At 42.2% G+C, this 13984-nt stretch overlaps 1 protein-coding gene across 2 annotated transcripts; it reads right to left on the minus strand.

Annotated features, from left to right (window-relative positions):
- Positions 1–380: 380 nt before the first annotated feature.
- Positions 381–13931, minus strand: ANKRD13A (ankyrin repeat domain 13A). Of its 2 annotated transcripts, none has more exons than XM_080559270.1 (15): positions 13766–13931; positions 11747–11879; positions 11488–11612; positions 10976–11021; positions 10162–10305; positions 9562–9757; positions 8496–8562; positions 7011–7092; positions 6206–6264; positions 5505–5641; positions 4951–5108; positions 4357–4467; positions 3498–3649; positions 3182–3246; positions 381–2366 (listed from the first exon to the last, which is right to left on the minus strand). In XM_080559270.1, exons 1-15 carry the CDS (start codon positions 13850–13852, stop codon positions 2168–2170), a joined length of 1761 nt encoding a protein of 586 aa, XP_080415396.1. In that variant the 5' UTR covers positions 13853–13931; the 3' UTR covers positions 381–2167. The 2 variants fall into 2 exon arrangements, with proteins under 2 accessions (XP_080415396.1, XP_080415397.1); XM_080559271.1 differs by lacking the exon at positions 13766–13931 and adding an exon at positions 12610–12658.
- Between the last annotated feature and the right edge of the window lie 53 nt (positions 13932–13984).

Raw genomic sequence — 13984 nt, forward strand, 5'->3', positions numbered from 1 at the left:
AGCTACCATGGTAGAAAAAAATACTAGCGTGCGTAGTGTAGCATTGTATGCCCTGGAAGAAAGTAACGTAAAGATACTGCACAGAGGCTCAGGGATGATTTTTACCCATGCTGTAAGATGCAAGGCAGGGGTTAAGAAAAACAGCACCTATACTAAGAAAGAGGAACCTTCTGTTTTAGAAGGCAAGATGGAAATGTTGCAGAATTTTTATTATTTTTTAAGTGCCAAGCAAAGAAGAAGGAACGTAACAAAACTTGAACTGAAACAGCTCGGTCTTCAGTTTACGACATACAGAACAAAGGAAAGCAGCTTGAAATGTTATTTTTTCCTTGTAACCTTTGAGATGTTCCATAGAAAAAAAAAAGCAACATCAGACAGATGCTCTTACAAAGGCAACAGCACTCTTTATTTCCGCTGAAGGAAAAAACAAACAAACATAATTTCACCTTCTACCACATGACTTTGTCAAGAGCTCAATGCAAGGCTTTTTCCCTCTTTTGCAATTGAGAAAGTCAAAGTAATCCTCCTTGTAAAGACAGATGCGGTTCCAACACAGACCACTGCCCCTGTGCAAGACAGTCGCGTTCAGCATTCCTGCAGACACCCAATAAGCTATTTAAGGTTGCAAGCTGTATCATTAAACAAACATGGTGCAGATATACCAGTTCTACTGTACACTGAATTTTAATTGCCCGCTACATAAAACAATGGATTATTGGTTTAAAATGGAGTTCTAAGTTACCAACCATCTCCCTAGTTAAGATCAAGTCTCTTTCAGAGTGATTTTAAACTAGTTAATCGTTGGTCACACAGAACTGCCCTGTTTTGCTCAAGGAGTAAGTGCAGGATTAGGTAGCAAGATCAGACCAGATGTACCATAGGTTCTTCGCCCTTCTGCCAGCCAGAACTGAGGAGTATTGCTCACATGTAACTACTATAAGGCTTTCCTGTGGGCGTACATACATTGTGTACTTGTGGAGTGCACTCGAGAGTCACAGTGTAAGTACTGTAAACGCTGACAGAAGTGCAGATAAAATAGCTACGAATATACCCTATGTGTAAAGACCTGAGGAAAGCTGGTTAAAATGTATTTTGGAATTGTTACAACACCATTTCAGTGAGCGGAGTCATATTGGCTTGTTCTAAAATCAATAAAAAGACTCAGATAAAAAATATATGTATTCACATGAAGGATAAGCATTTGGATTTTAAAAAGCAACACACGTTTCCCTTTCAGATGACAAAATTAAAACTCATCTTCCAATAAGTATACATTAAAATTTCACCTGAAGTTTCTCCTATTTGAAGTTAGCACCCATATACAGGCACGCACACACGCGCATGCACACACACGGAGTGATCTCAAGAAGCACCTGGATCTATCACTTATTTTCTTGCTGCCCTCTGGCTATGGGAACTAGCTGGTTTTGAATCACTGCAGAAACTGCTACTTTACTAGGCAGATGGTCCCATTTTAGGATCTAAAGTTTTACTGGCTACTTGTTTTGTCCTATTTCAGAAAGCACTGGTTTAATCTTGAGCTTGGATTAGCTGTTCAAGTATAAAATTATTCCTCTTAAGCAGGAGCACATGATAAAAAATCTCAGTAACTAGAGAAGAAAAAAATCACATATAAACAAAACTAACAGAAAATGTCTGTCAGCATGGTATACCGTCAGCATGAGAAGCTACTGTAGGTGTATGTGTGTGAAAATGCATATAGATACTCTTCCACATAACAACTGAAAGGAAGAGACAATGGCTTTGAATTATTCAGAAGTGACTAAGCAGATGAGTATTTCTTTGGTAAGTAATGAAGTTTCCCTCTTGAACTCCCCATAAATCAGGTTTTCAAACTCTACTGCAATCTTAAATCCTGATGCTAAGCAAAATTTCCACCTGCTCTTCAATAAATATGCGTAGGTAAAAACTTACTTCACAGCTAAGGCTGCACAGTTGGGCAGCCAAATGCAGATGCCCATGTTCTGAAACTCCCTCAAAAATAAAAAATAATACAACAGCTGTTGTAGCTGATGATGATGATAACTAAGAAGGCAGGTGAAATCTTTACTTAAGCAATCAAGGAGTGGTCTTCAGACTGAGAGCTCTGAAAGCTTTCAGTTTTACTGAAATTTGGTCATCCTTATTTCAGGAGATCACTAAGGAGTTACTTTTCCACAAGAGAAAGCCGTAAAACTTGCTGAAGCTCTGCATCTTCCTCTTCACGGCGTTGCTTCTCCCGTTCTTCCTGCTCTCGGACGGACAGCTCCATGGCAAGCTGCAAGTCTTTTTCAAAACTGTTTGGTTCACTAGGGGTGCTGCAGCATGAATTACCTGTGCTTGTTAGATAGCTCTCCTGCAGTGCCCTGAGGAAAGAAAAAGAACTTCAAGTAGCAAGAGAGAGCGAGCTCATTTCATGTTTCCTCCTGCAATGATCCTCCCTAGCAACTGTATTCAAACTGCAAACCCAAATTGCTCTCTCAAAGGGCAGAAAGCAGCTCTCAGGATAAGAGAGCAGTTGTTCTAACAGACACAGAGTTCCCAATGTAAAACTTGCTCTTTGAAGGTTCCTCAGAATCTTTCATACATACTAACAGTTTTCAACAGGCTTCTGAAAGTATTCCCTCACAGTTTAAAGGTAACAATTTCCATACACAAAAGAGCCAGGAGGTTGCAGTTCTTCACCACACAAAGATTTCTTCACACTTAGCTGCGGGAAGACCCCACGAATACCGTAGCAGACTTCCAACGGTCCGCTCAATATAGGTTACCGCGTTTTAAAAGATTACATACATAATGATTTTGAAAATAAGAAGAGCCACCTTGAAGAGGCAGTATTTAATATAAAAACATTTGAGCCAGAGGGACCAATTGCAGTTTTAAGAGCAGAGCAGAAGGGATGTGTTTACTTGGTGGGTGAAGAATCAGTTGTGTGTGCAGGCCAGTCCTGGAGCTGAGCTAAAGGGACACAGAATATAAACTAGGGAAGCCCAGTTCAGAGTTCTCGCTTCTTGAAAAAGTAAAAATTAGAAGCAGCACAGGAAAAGAGACCTTGAATTCTGAATGTCTGTTACCTGTCTCCAGGGGAAAAAAATTAGAAGTGCAGAATTGCCTCATACTACTTTTAGAAGTATTTTTGCTCCACCACAGCATTTTTGATGTGAAAAAAACAATTGGTTACCTCTGATACTGTATATTGAAGTCCTGCGGATAGGCAACTGCTCCATTGGAATGCATCCCCACTTCCTAGAAATGGAAAAAGAGGGACAATTCCACAGGAGTTAACAGATTTGTAGTGCAAATAACTGAAAGAAAAGCTTTAAATCACTCTTATTTCTTCTTTGAAATGCATTTCTGTATTTTTTTCCTCCTCTGAGGTTCTTGGAAAAATCCACCCTACACAACGCTTTCCACACATTGGTTTAGTTCAGAGATGCAGCTATTGCTGCATTGTGAAACCTGTCAAATCTGCACTGAGCAGCTTACAGCATACTTACTTTATTTCCACTGGATTCCAACAAACTCTGCTGAATAGCAAACTGCATGATCTCGTTATCTTCATCCTGCACGTGTATGTTCCTACCATCATCTTGGACATGGTAAGATTTGGGGATCTCAAACACTGACTGGTCAACCTCGAAATTAGCACCTACAGAAGCCAAATATAGTTTAGAAACACAGCACAGTATGTTTCTGCAAGTTGTTAATCAAAAAATTCTGATGGGTGTTTATACATGCTAAGCTCCAAAAAAAAATCAGATAAACCCCCTGGCTACATATACGCAGACGCTTTGGAAGACTTAAGTGGCAAACGAGCACAACACTAAGACACGATACGACCTTTCTTACCTAAGGTGGCTGAACTCTGACAAAACCATACGGGAAGAAAAAGGGTGCAAAAGGTAAATACTGCAGTGGCTCTGACTTCTGAGGTTATTCCTAATGAATGGGTCTGTAAAAGCTCCTAGGACAGAGCAGCACTTGATGCATGCAGTCACAAGCACCCTACTCAAGTGTAATCCACGCTCTTCTCAAAGACTGAGCTGTCACAACAAATTTGTATTCTGCTTCCCATAACAATAGCTTTCATGCTGGCAGCATCACTCTAATGCACCAGAATTTAGACCTCAAAAAACCTGGGAAAACTTGCAACAGCTCAGTTTAGTCAGGCAGGTTTTGAAGGGGGCAGAGTGGAATGATACGATCAGTGTCACGCAGTTGGGATCAGCTGCTGTACACCGCAGCTTCCTCTCACCTGTGACTGTTTGATTCCCTGCAGTTAAACCATCTCTCTTCTGTGCACTCCACTGACAGAAATGTAAGAAGATGTGATCACTGCACATTTCCACTCCTTACCTGAATCACACTGTGCACCTCCAGCCATCTGTGATGTTTTCTCAGCTGTCCTGCAGCCATTGACGTTTTCAAAAGTAATTCGGGCATTCAGCACATGAAATAAGGGAATTTCTATTAAAAAACCAAAAGTACAAGATTTCTATCAAAAAGAGAATTCTGACATTCACTTTCACACCTGCAGCCACATCAAACCCTTACAGGTTTATGGAATATATTCCACAAACCGCATGACATGATGACAAAGCAAAGTGCAACTCACTTCACCAAGAAGTTGCCCTTAGTCATTCTCGCTCTGCCTCTGTATCTCAGGTTATTGTAAAAATACCAAATCAAAGACATTCAAGCCAAGAGGAGAGGGTTAGCAACAGCTCATTTGTACTGGAATGATACTGTTTTTAAAATTATACTTCTGTACTGGCTATAATTTGGATTTAATGATCCCAGACATAGAAGATAACATGGATATATGTTTTTAGTTCTAGATACGTTCAAGATGACTAGTAAAAAAATAAAATTGTTTTTGTGAATATATATTGCAAAACCCACTGAAAGAATGGAAATGAAGATGCTAGAATAAAAATTGCTACGCATTACCAATTTTGACAGGGAATCCTGGTGGAAATTCCAGAGTGATGAAATCCTTAAGCCTGGCAAAATGAGCACTAGTTCTGGCCATCAGATCAATGATCGGAGTGACTTGTTCCATAAGGGACAAGGGAAATTCTTCACTCATCCATAAGGTTGCTTTAAACCTGAAAGAGTAAGTTGTGTAAAAGCATCCTGAGTTGACAGTTTTGGAAACTGCAAAAGTAAAATACACAGCATTTTCACCTCCTTCATACAAAGAGTAAGGACAGTCACTGCTTGGAGAAACCCAGCCACGCTCCTGGTCAGGCTAAAGGCAAGTATAGGAGCTTACTGATGCGATATGTAAGGGATGGATTTTTTAAAAGTTGCAGCACTAGCCTGAATGCTTTCTTCTGCTTAATGGAAGAAGAATTAGACCATGGCTGAATACTTCAAGATCTCTCTTATGATTAATTCTGCAAGGGGGATAAAACTGTACTGGATACTTGTAAAATACAGTTTCCAGAGATCAAATGACTGGGAAAAAGGAAATTGGAAAAAGTTAAAATTTCACTTCTCACTTCTGTGTTCGAATGGTGACTTCTTTCGGTCTTCCTATATCTCTACCTTTCAAATCAAAGTTTGGGTCCAAGTATTCCTCCAGAGTAATAGCAGTAGGGTTGTTACTTGCGGCATACTCTGTTGTCTTGACTGTACTCTGGAAGGAAAGACAGAAAAAAGACCAAAGTAGTACAGAATTAACAGGCAATGGCTAGTACAGGAAACTTGTAAGTTACCTTTTGTGAAGTAGCTCATTCTCTGTTTTAGTCACCAGGGCCATTAGCCAGAAATACAAGCACACACGTTTAAGCTGTTTTCTACTGAGGTTAAAAATCTCAAATCATTTTAGAGACAAGAAAAACCTACACAAATACTTTAAAGCTAGAAATCAAAGCACATACAAACTGCAGCATTTCTTGACTTCAAATCCTTCGCTAAAGACTAAACTTCGATGGGGTGTTTTAAATACCCCATCAAACCCCAGCTCTTACTTTGCTAACAGATTCTACATCGTTTTCAAGGGAGCGTTCAGAAGGAAGTACCAGCTACTTATACAGGAACATTTGACAAACAAAAGACTCTTCAGGGAACATTCAAACCTCATCATCAAAACTGCTGCTGAACTAAGGAAACAGGAAGAGGGATTCCCTGCACACACACAACTCTTATTGGCACAGATCTCAGCACTATAGTGCCCTGTTACAAGGTCAAAGACACTCACCTGAGCACCATATTCATGCTCCACTGTACCCAGAAATGATTCCAGAGGGTTCCTGTCAGCTTCAGAAAACAGAAGGAGGAGTTTTGTATTATTATTAAATAGCAGTAGGCTTTAAGTACACACCAGGCTAACAAGCGAGGCTTCTAACCCAAAGTGAAGCAAGCCAAAGACAGTCAGGAGAGAGCCCAAGTTCCCTGCAAGCTTTATCAGGCAAACCCAGGACCTAAATGTGACAGAGTAAGATGGATACAAGACACAGAACAGAGGCAAGAATTTTCAGTGGTTTCTATCTTGAACAAATAGCTCCATTGTTCACAGTGCCTCCCCTCCTGGCCAACATAGGCCAATGAAGGGCAGTGTTTCCATACGAGGTTACCAGCTACTCATTCTTACTCCAGTTGAAGTACCGGAAAGAATCACAGGACCAGAAATGAAGAAAAAGACCAAGAAACCAAAGCTCACGTGAACCTTGTAATCATGGCCAAAACGAAGTAAAGCCATGAACACATTCCAGAGCACAAAATTGCATGGGAAAGTGCAGCTTTCTTAAGCTTTCAATAAACTTTCAATAGTTTTGAAGGGCTCTTTCCTCTAAATACAACTAGGATAAATATTTGGTCATTTGTAGGCTGGGAGTCAAATAACAAGCTACCTCAGACAAACAGCACGTGAAACTTAAGCAGGTCAAGGTCAGCAAGAAAAGTATTTCAGTTCTTATCTGACCGCTTCTTCTGCGGTCACACAGAGAAGATATCAGAGAGCCAAGATGTTGCACTTAATTCCAGTCATCCTATAGAAAAACTACCTTTATATCTTTTCTTTTCCTCTTCTGTTAAATGTTCCGTTCTGATTTTCGTGACCACATTCACGTTGTTTGCAATGTACACCTAAAAAATAAAAGCATGAGGACAAAAATCACCACAGGTTGAAAAGCAACGTTTTTCTAAAAACACCATGAACACGAACCTTAAGGAAGACAGAATAAAGTGACGTGGATCTGCTCCTTACAAAGATCTCTAACATACTGGTGATCAACAGGGAGTGCTGCACTTTGATTTTTCTGACCCCTCTGGCATAATGGAAATCCCACACACTATTTGCTTGATAGACCAGTGCTAAGGCTGAAACTACGCAGCCACCTGCTGGGCAAGCTGATAAAACACGAAACCCCACAAATAATACAGCTTAGCATCTCCAGACAGCATTAATCTCGCAAGCATCCTATGCCAAGAGAAAGGCAAAGGAGTTTGGTCATTGGCTTCAATGGGAGCAGAATTCAGCCTTCCAGCCATGTTCTTGGAAAGCAGATTGACACATTTTAAATATGCTTTTGTAGATAACTAACCCACCCAAATCCAAAACTTGATAGGCACTTCCAAGCTTGCTGAAGAGGATCCCCACCTGGATATACATCTTCAGCGAGAACAAGGGAGGAAAGCCAGATAATGCTGTTTCTAAACAGAGGTCACTGGCAAGACCTTCCAAATGAAATTCAGCCATGGTTTAATTCTGCAGGAGCACTGGTGAACCCCAGCATCCCACCAAATAGTCCCACAGCCTTGTGAGAAAAGCCCTCCCATAAGTGTACAAAACTATTCTGCATTTATTTTTCTGTTAAATGAAATTACAAAATTTATTTTTAATTGCACAAATTCCAAAACCTGGAGTAAACACAGACTTGAGGAAGTTTAATTTTGTGATACTTAAATTCCTAAAACTGCAAGGCTGTGAAGCCATCTTCAAAAATATCTCACAAAAGTGTGTCTGGCGAGGGAACCTGTCACAAAGACCAAAGTGACCGTATTGCCCATAAACATGGTCAGGGTCTTTAGTTTACCATCAGTCTCTTACTACTTGAATTCGTGATGCAACTCATGGCACCAAGAAGCTGTGACTTCCTTCAATACTGTTACTAGAGGGTGCTCACGGCACTTTGCCAGTGGGTTCCTTGTCTATTGAACAGACAAAGAATGACAACACATGAGAACAAGTTCAATTCTAGTTTTTGAAAGGGAGTTCTAAGAGTTACAGTGAATCTTTTGCCCCTCTGCTGCCGAAATGCTTTGCTCCTCCCTCTCCCCCAAAGCCCCTGCTGATGTGCCTGCACGCAGGCACCACCCTTCCCACAAAGTGGGCACCCTTAAAGTTCCTTGCTCCTGCCCAGTTCTGCTGGCAACACAATAAAGCTCTTGATGGGAAACTGAGGGCCTGAAATACTCAGGAAAGAAAGGCAAAACAATCATACTGCAGTTAGCTGTAAGACTTCTTAGCTGTGTATAACAGGCTTTACCTTTGCTTCGTAACCATTTACGCCTTCTGCTTTTTCCGTCCTCCATACCCAGAATCCAGTGGTGGTTCTGCCAAAAAGTGAATACCACAGATGTCTACACAGTTGCATTTCTACACAATCCCCAGCCCATTTTACTAAAAGTGCTTTTAACAAACAACATTTGATAAGTCATTTGATTATTAGCCCCAGACATAAACACAGGACAATCCATCCTCGCACACACACACGCACCACGACAGAGCTGAGCAAGTCGCACTGCTTCTGTTCTTAGTACATGGCCAAAGCTCTGAGGCTTAGTCACAGATTTTAAATTCAGATGTGGATACCTGAGCCACAGAGGAGGAAGACAACCTAAAAACTGAAGCATTTTGCCTGGCAGCCTGGGCACAGCAGCTTTTAATGCATGCAGCCGCAGCTTAATTTCAAAAGTAATCTGACACGACAATTTGGGGAACAGAGGGCTAGGAATATTTCTGTCTAGGAAATCTTTGTTTCTGGATGTGGAGATGCTGCAGTTACTAAGGCTCACTGAACATCACGAGGACTAATTCTGGGAAGCTCTGAGAGAGTACTAAGTATTCAGAAGAAAGAGGCTGCGATTATACATCTCACTTTGACAACACTTGTTGACAGCGTGATCACGGGGTAGTTTTACTGCATCTCAGAACACTCCAAGAGGAGCTGCATAAAAAGGACGGCTTGAAGAAAGCTGACAGATACCTGGATAAGCACGTGCAGTGAACAAAGAAGATAAACGTGGTAGAAAGTACCATGGAAAGACACACTAGGCAGATTTTAATTTACAGTATTAATGTGAGATTTGACTCATTTAGCTACAAGCTGTAAGTTCTTGCCCATTAGTTTCAGTACTGGCACATTTTGCCAAGCAACAGCAGCTGACAAAGCATAGGTTTTTTACTTAATGGTACATGAAGTTTAAAGTAATTTCAGATCTAGCCATAAAATACTTTATGAGTTTGAAATTTTTGTCTTTAAAACATTATTGCGCGTATGACCATCAATAGCCTTGCAGTGTTTATTTGTTGAGAGCAACTTTGTATCTTACCTTTCAAAAGCAATATTTTTTGTATCAAGGCACGTATTAATAATTGGAGAGGTAAGGCGTCTTTCCACATCTTTTCTTTTCGGGGTCATAGATCCCAGCGTCAAACGCTTCATGTGTTGGGAAATCTCAAAGCGCTCTGTTGTAACGAACTTATCATCATGATTTATCTCAATTAGTTCTGCCCAACCTCCGGTATCTGTTGGAATATTACATCTCATTTTAAAAGAAAAAACACCTTACCAACAGCAATCCACAATGAAAAACCTGAGCATACACTGTATATCAAGTCACAGCAGTTGCTAATTCACTGATTTTATTTGGGGGCAGATGAAAAGCAAGTACGAAATTGAAGTAAATTAAAGTAAAATTTTAGCCCTATTACCAAATTTTCACCTCAAATTTACTCAAAAAAAATAAAACCAAGCCATTATGTTAAATCACAAAAACACTACCTTTAAGACACTAATGGAACATACATACAAATCTTTCCTAAAATTCAGTACTCAGCCTCAACGGGTCTTTTTAAGGAAAACTGGGGTTTCCCATTGTGGTTCACACAGTATTTGGTGATCAACAGTGCAGACACGCTAGAACAGTTACCTTCGCCCTTGAAAATTAAGCTACGCCTTCCCCTCTCCCAGCTCATATTTTCAAATCCCAGCAACGTGATATCAACTCGCAACTTGGCGCCACTTTTCCAGATGCGACAGACATCACTTGGACAAACCCTAGAAACCAGCGGAACTACAAAAGAAAACAAGGAACATGTAAATATAAAATATTCAAGACACGGAGCACACGAGAAGCCTGAACTGAAGCAGAAACCATATCCCTGATGCATCAATTACTCAGTACCGCGAGCATTATCCCACAGGAAGCAACCAAGATTGTTCTCAAAGCTAGACAGGACAAAACCTATTAATTCCAATTAAAAGATTAACATGAAAAGGAATGAAGCATCGGTTCAGACTGACAGATGTGAAATGTGTTAAAGCCAGTCTCCTAGCAGCCTGATAAATAGCCGTTTGGAAAACGAAGTCAGCTCTAAGTCCTAGCATTCATTTCTTTAAAAGCAAAGCGAGTACTTCCAAGTAGTCTGTGCATCTACACATCAGACGTGTATCACTGTCTTAGTCATTGATAGCCAAAGATACACAAACAAAATCCTGGAAAAAGTCTTCAGCGATTCTGACAATGGTTAAAGCCGCCATTAAAAAAACAAAGAGAGAAACAAAGAACAATTGAGCAACAGAAATACAAGAGGTTACTTTGAGAACTGAAGATAAGTATTCTGGGGAGCAGGGAATGAAGATTCCAGTAAATATATATGTCTCTGCATATCTTTTGACATTTATACATGAGCAGGTCCTTTTGTCTACTGCTTAGAAGAGAGAACAATGACCAGGACTCTTACCCCAGCTAGTAAACTCCCATTTCATTTCCACATAAAAGTCAGGAGTCTGGAAGAAGAAAATATCCTATGAATATTTCACAAAACAGTTTTAATCTAACGCTCAGAATAGCATTTCCCATGAATGTTTTAGATAAAGGAAAACTAAAAAAGAACAGAACTTCAGACATAAATGAACATTACAACAATTAAATTGACGATAACAGGCATAAAATACATCAGCTTACTGCTGGTTTATAACAAGCTATTTTGCTTTATTTTACTGTAGAAGCAGCAACACCTTCAAGAGTCATCCTCCAGTGCTGGACTTCATGACTATGGACTTCAAAATCAGAGTCAAGAAAAAGTCTCCACCTCCCACGGGTCTGTGCAATACGCACGTTGAAAGGAAGAACACAATTGCCCATCTTCAGATCAACGGGGCTCTAATCTCTGTTCCTGATTTCAGTGTACTTAAACGAACAACTTGAACCAGAGTTACGGTCTGGAGTAAGAGGTTTAAACTAAATAACTACCTCATTAATCTTTTGGAGTAATTCAGGAACTCCTCCAAGCGTCCTAGAGGTCTGCTGATAATCTCGATGCTGCAGAATCATATGTACCATCTCCGGATCTCCTGTGCTGACAGCTTCATGTAAAACTGAAAGAAACCCAGGCACAAGCTAGTTTTAGTTTGCTTTCTGAGCAAAACACACAGCATAGAAGCAGTCAAAACACAACATCTGCAACTGAAAAGCATTAACACATAATATCTGTTTTTAAAGGTATCTTTACCTGTCCATCCCTGTGCGTTCTCTTTAGTTACATCTGCCTTGTGTTGAAGAAGAACTTTGGCAGATTCTATGTAACCCAGGGAAACAGCAAGGTGCAACAAGGTCCGGCCTCGCGGGTCACGTTGATCAACATCCTGTTGAGTATCCAAGAGATAAGTAATGCTGACGCTGTTCTATCAAACGCGGTTAATCACAGCACACTGAGGAGGTCACATAAATAAAACTTGCTAGTAATAATTGACTCTAGGCCTAGTAATCTAGTAATACATGACTCTAGGAGTCAATGATCCCTAAATACTCCCACTTAGCAGTTTGTGATGCGTAGTCAACTCAGTTTTCAAACGCTGCCGTACTGCCCTTCTGCCCTCAGTACGCTGCAGTCTAACTTCCCCCCCAAAAGAAAAAGAGAAGCAGAACAGGGCCCATACACTGACATGGTAGGAAAAGGGACCTGCAGAACAGGACCGAGCTCTCACTGATGCTTCTCATTTCTTTTCCTGTAATTATTTCCCCTTCTGTCTCCCTTCAGAAGCGGTCTCTTTCAGGAACAGACGGGTGTTCCACCCTGCGTGCACTGCACCATTGACAGTCAACAGCTTGAGTGGAAGATTTAACCTTACACAGCAGAACAGGAAGAAAAACAAAACAAAACAAAAAAAACAAGAAACCAGGCCATACAACACGGATTTTGTGTAGCACTTTTTGAAAGCAGAGAAGCAAATGTTAAGCTACAAAGCGTCCATTTGACTGACACACACAGCACAATGAAGCCCGAGTGCACTTTGCACGAGTTACCAAAAAACAAAAGTAAAAAGATACGCAGGCATAAATATCCAAAAACATGCAAGCACAACATACTCATACCTTACATATTTTTCACTATTAGCTTAGAGATTTGAAACAGAAGAGCATCTACAACTAAAGGAAAAGGGGAAAGTCAATAGCAGAACAAGAAAGGAAAGTTATTACGCAAGTTAACGCGGTTATCTGACAGCGTTCAGTTCGAAAGACCACACGCAGCTGGGTAAGCTTCATTTTAAAGGGCTCTGTTCTCACTTCAGTGCTCGAATACCAATCCGTTTGCTTCCCCCCTTCCTACAGAGAAATGCCTACTGCACTGACAGGCGGAGGACTCTAAAAAGGCCCTCCTGGTGGTTTGTTTTTTTTTTTGCTGTTGTTAACCGGTAACCAGGTATTTTACCCATACTTTTGCCATACCAAGTGCAGCTGGCAAGTGCCTTCTGATCCCCTCACGCACCCCTCCGCCAGCGAGAAGCTTATCCCAAGGGAGCGGGAGGAAACGTATCTTTGGAATACTCGAAATCAAGTCTTTTAAAAGCAGACGAGGGAAGTCCGAGACAGACACATCCCATCTTAATACGTCGCTCGTTTCCTCACAGCGTTTCAGGTGGGGGCACTGCACCGGGGCGGGCGCCTCAGGAGAACGAGGTGCAGAACGGTGCTTATTCGATTATAGAGAGCCCCAGCTCAAAATGTTATTGAAATAAACAGAAGTAACGTGCCAATAAGGTTAAGGACTTTAAGCAGTAAGAATTAGAAGGTTTCAGACCTCGTTAAGGACTCAGATTACACAAATGACTAAGAATTAGAAGGTTACAGACCTCGTTAAGGACTCAGACTACAGAAATCAGACAAAAACCACCCGCATTCCAAAGATTCTCCCCAAAAACCCGGCAGGGGAGCGTGCTGTGTGCAAGCGTTAGTAAACCGCGGGGTGCCGTCAGGGCTGCGGCGTACGGTGAGGAGGAGGAAGGCAGCCGTGATCCCCCTGCTTCTGCTCGAGCTCTGCTGCGGGTTTGCGGCCCGTTTCCCTCACGGGGCCGGCACCGGGGGCCCCGGGCCCACGTGCAGGGCGGCCGGGGGGGGTCGGGGCACGGCCCCGGCCGTGCCCCGACCCCCCCCGGCCGCCCTGCCCGTGGGCCCGGGGCCTCCGTGTAGCCTCTCCCCACAGCTCCCGGCCCCCTCACGGTTCCCGGTACCGGCTCCCGGCCCCCCGTACCTGGCCGTGCAGCTCCTGGTCCAGCCGCCGGTGGTCGTTGTCCCACACGAGGGCGTGCAGGGGGAAGGCCCCGCCGGGGGAGCTCATGGCGGTGCCGCCCCCACCCCCCCGCCCCGCTCCGTCCCTCCCCCGTCACCTCAGCCCCGGTCCCCTCACGCCAACCCCGCCCCCCCCTCCCTCCGGGGAAGCGGCCGGGATGAACCACAGAGAACGGGGTGG

The sequence above is a fragment of the Anser brachyrhynchus genome (genome assembly GCF_964034855.1).
Source record: "Anser brachyrhynchus genome assembly, chromosome: 17".
NCBI classification, from domain to species: Eukaryota; Metazoa; Chordata; class Aves; order Anseriformes; family Anatidae; genus Anser; species Anser brachyrhynchus.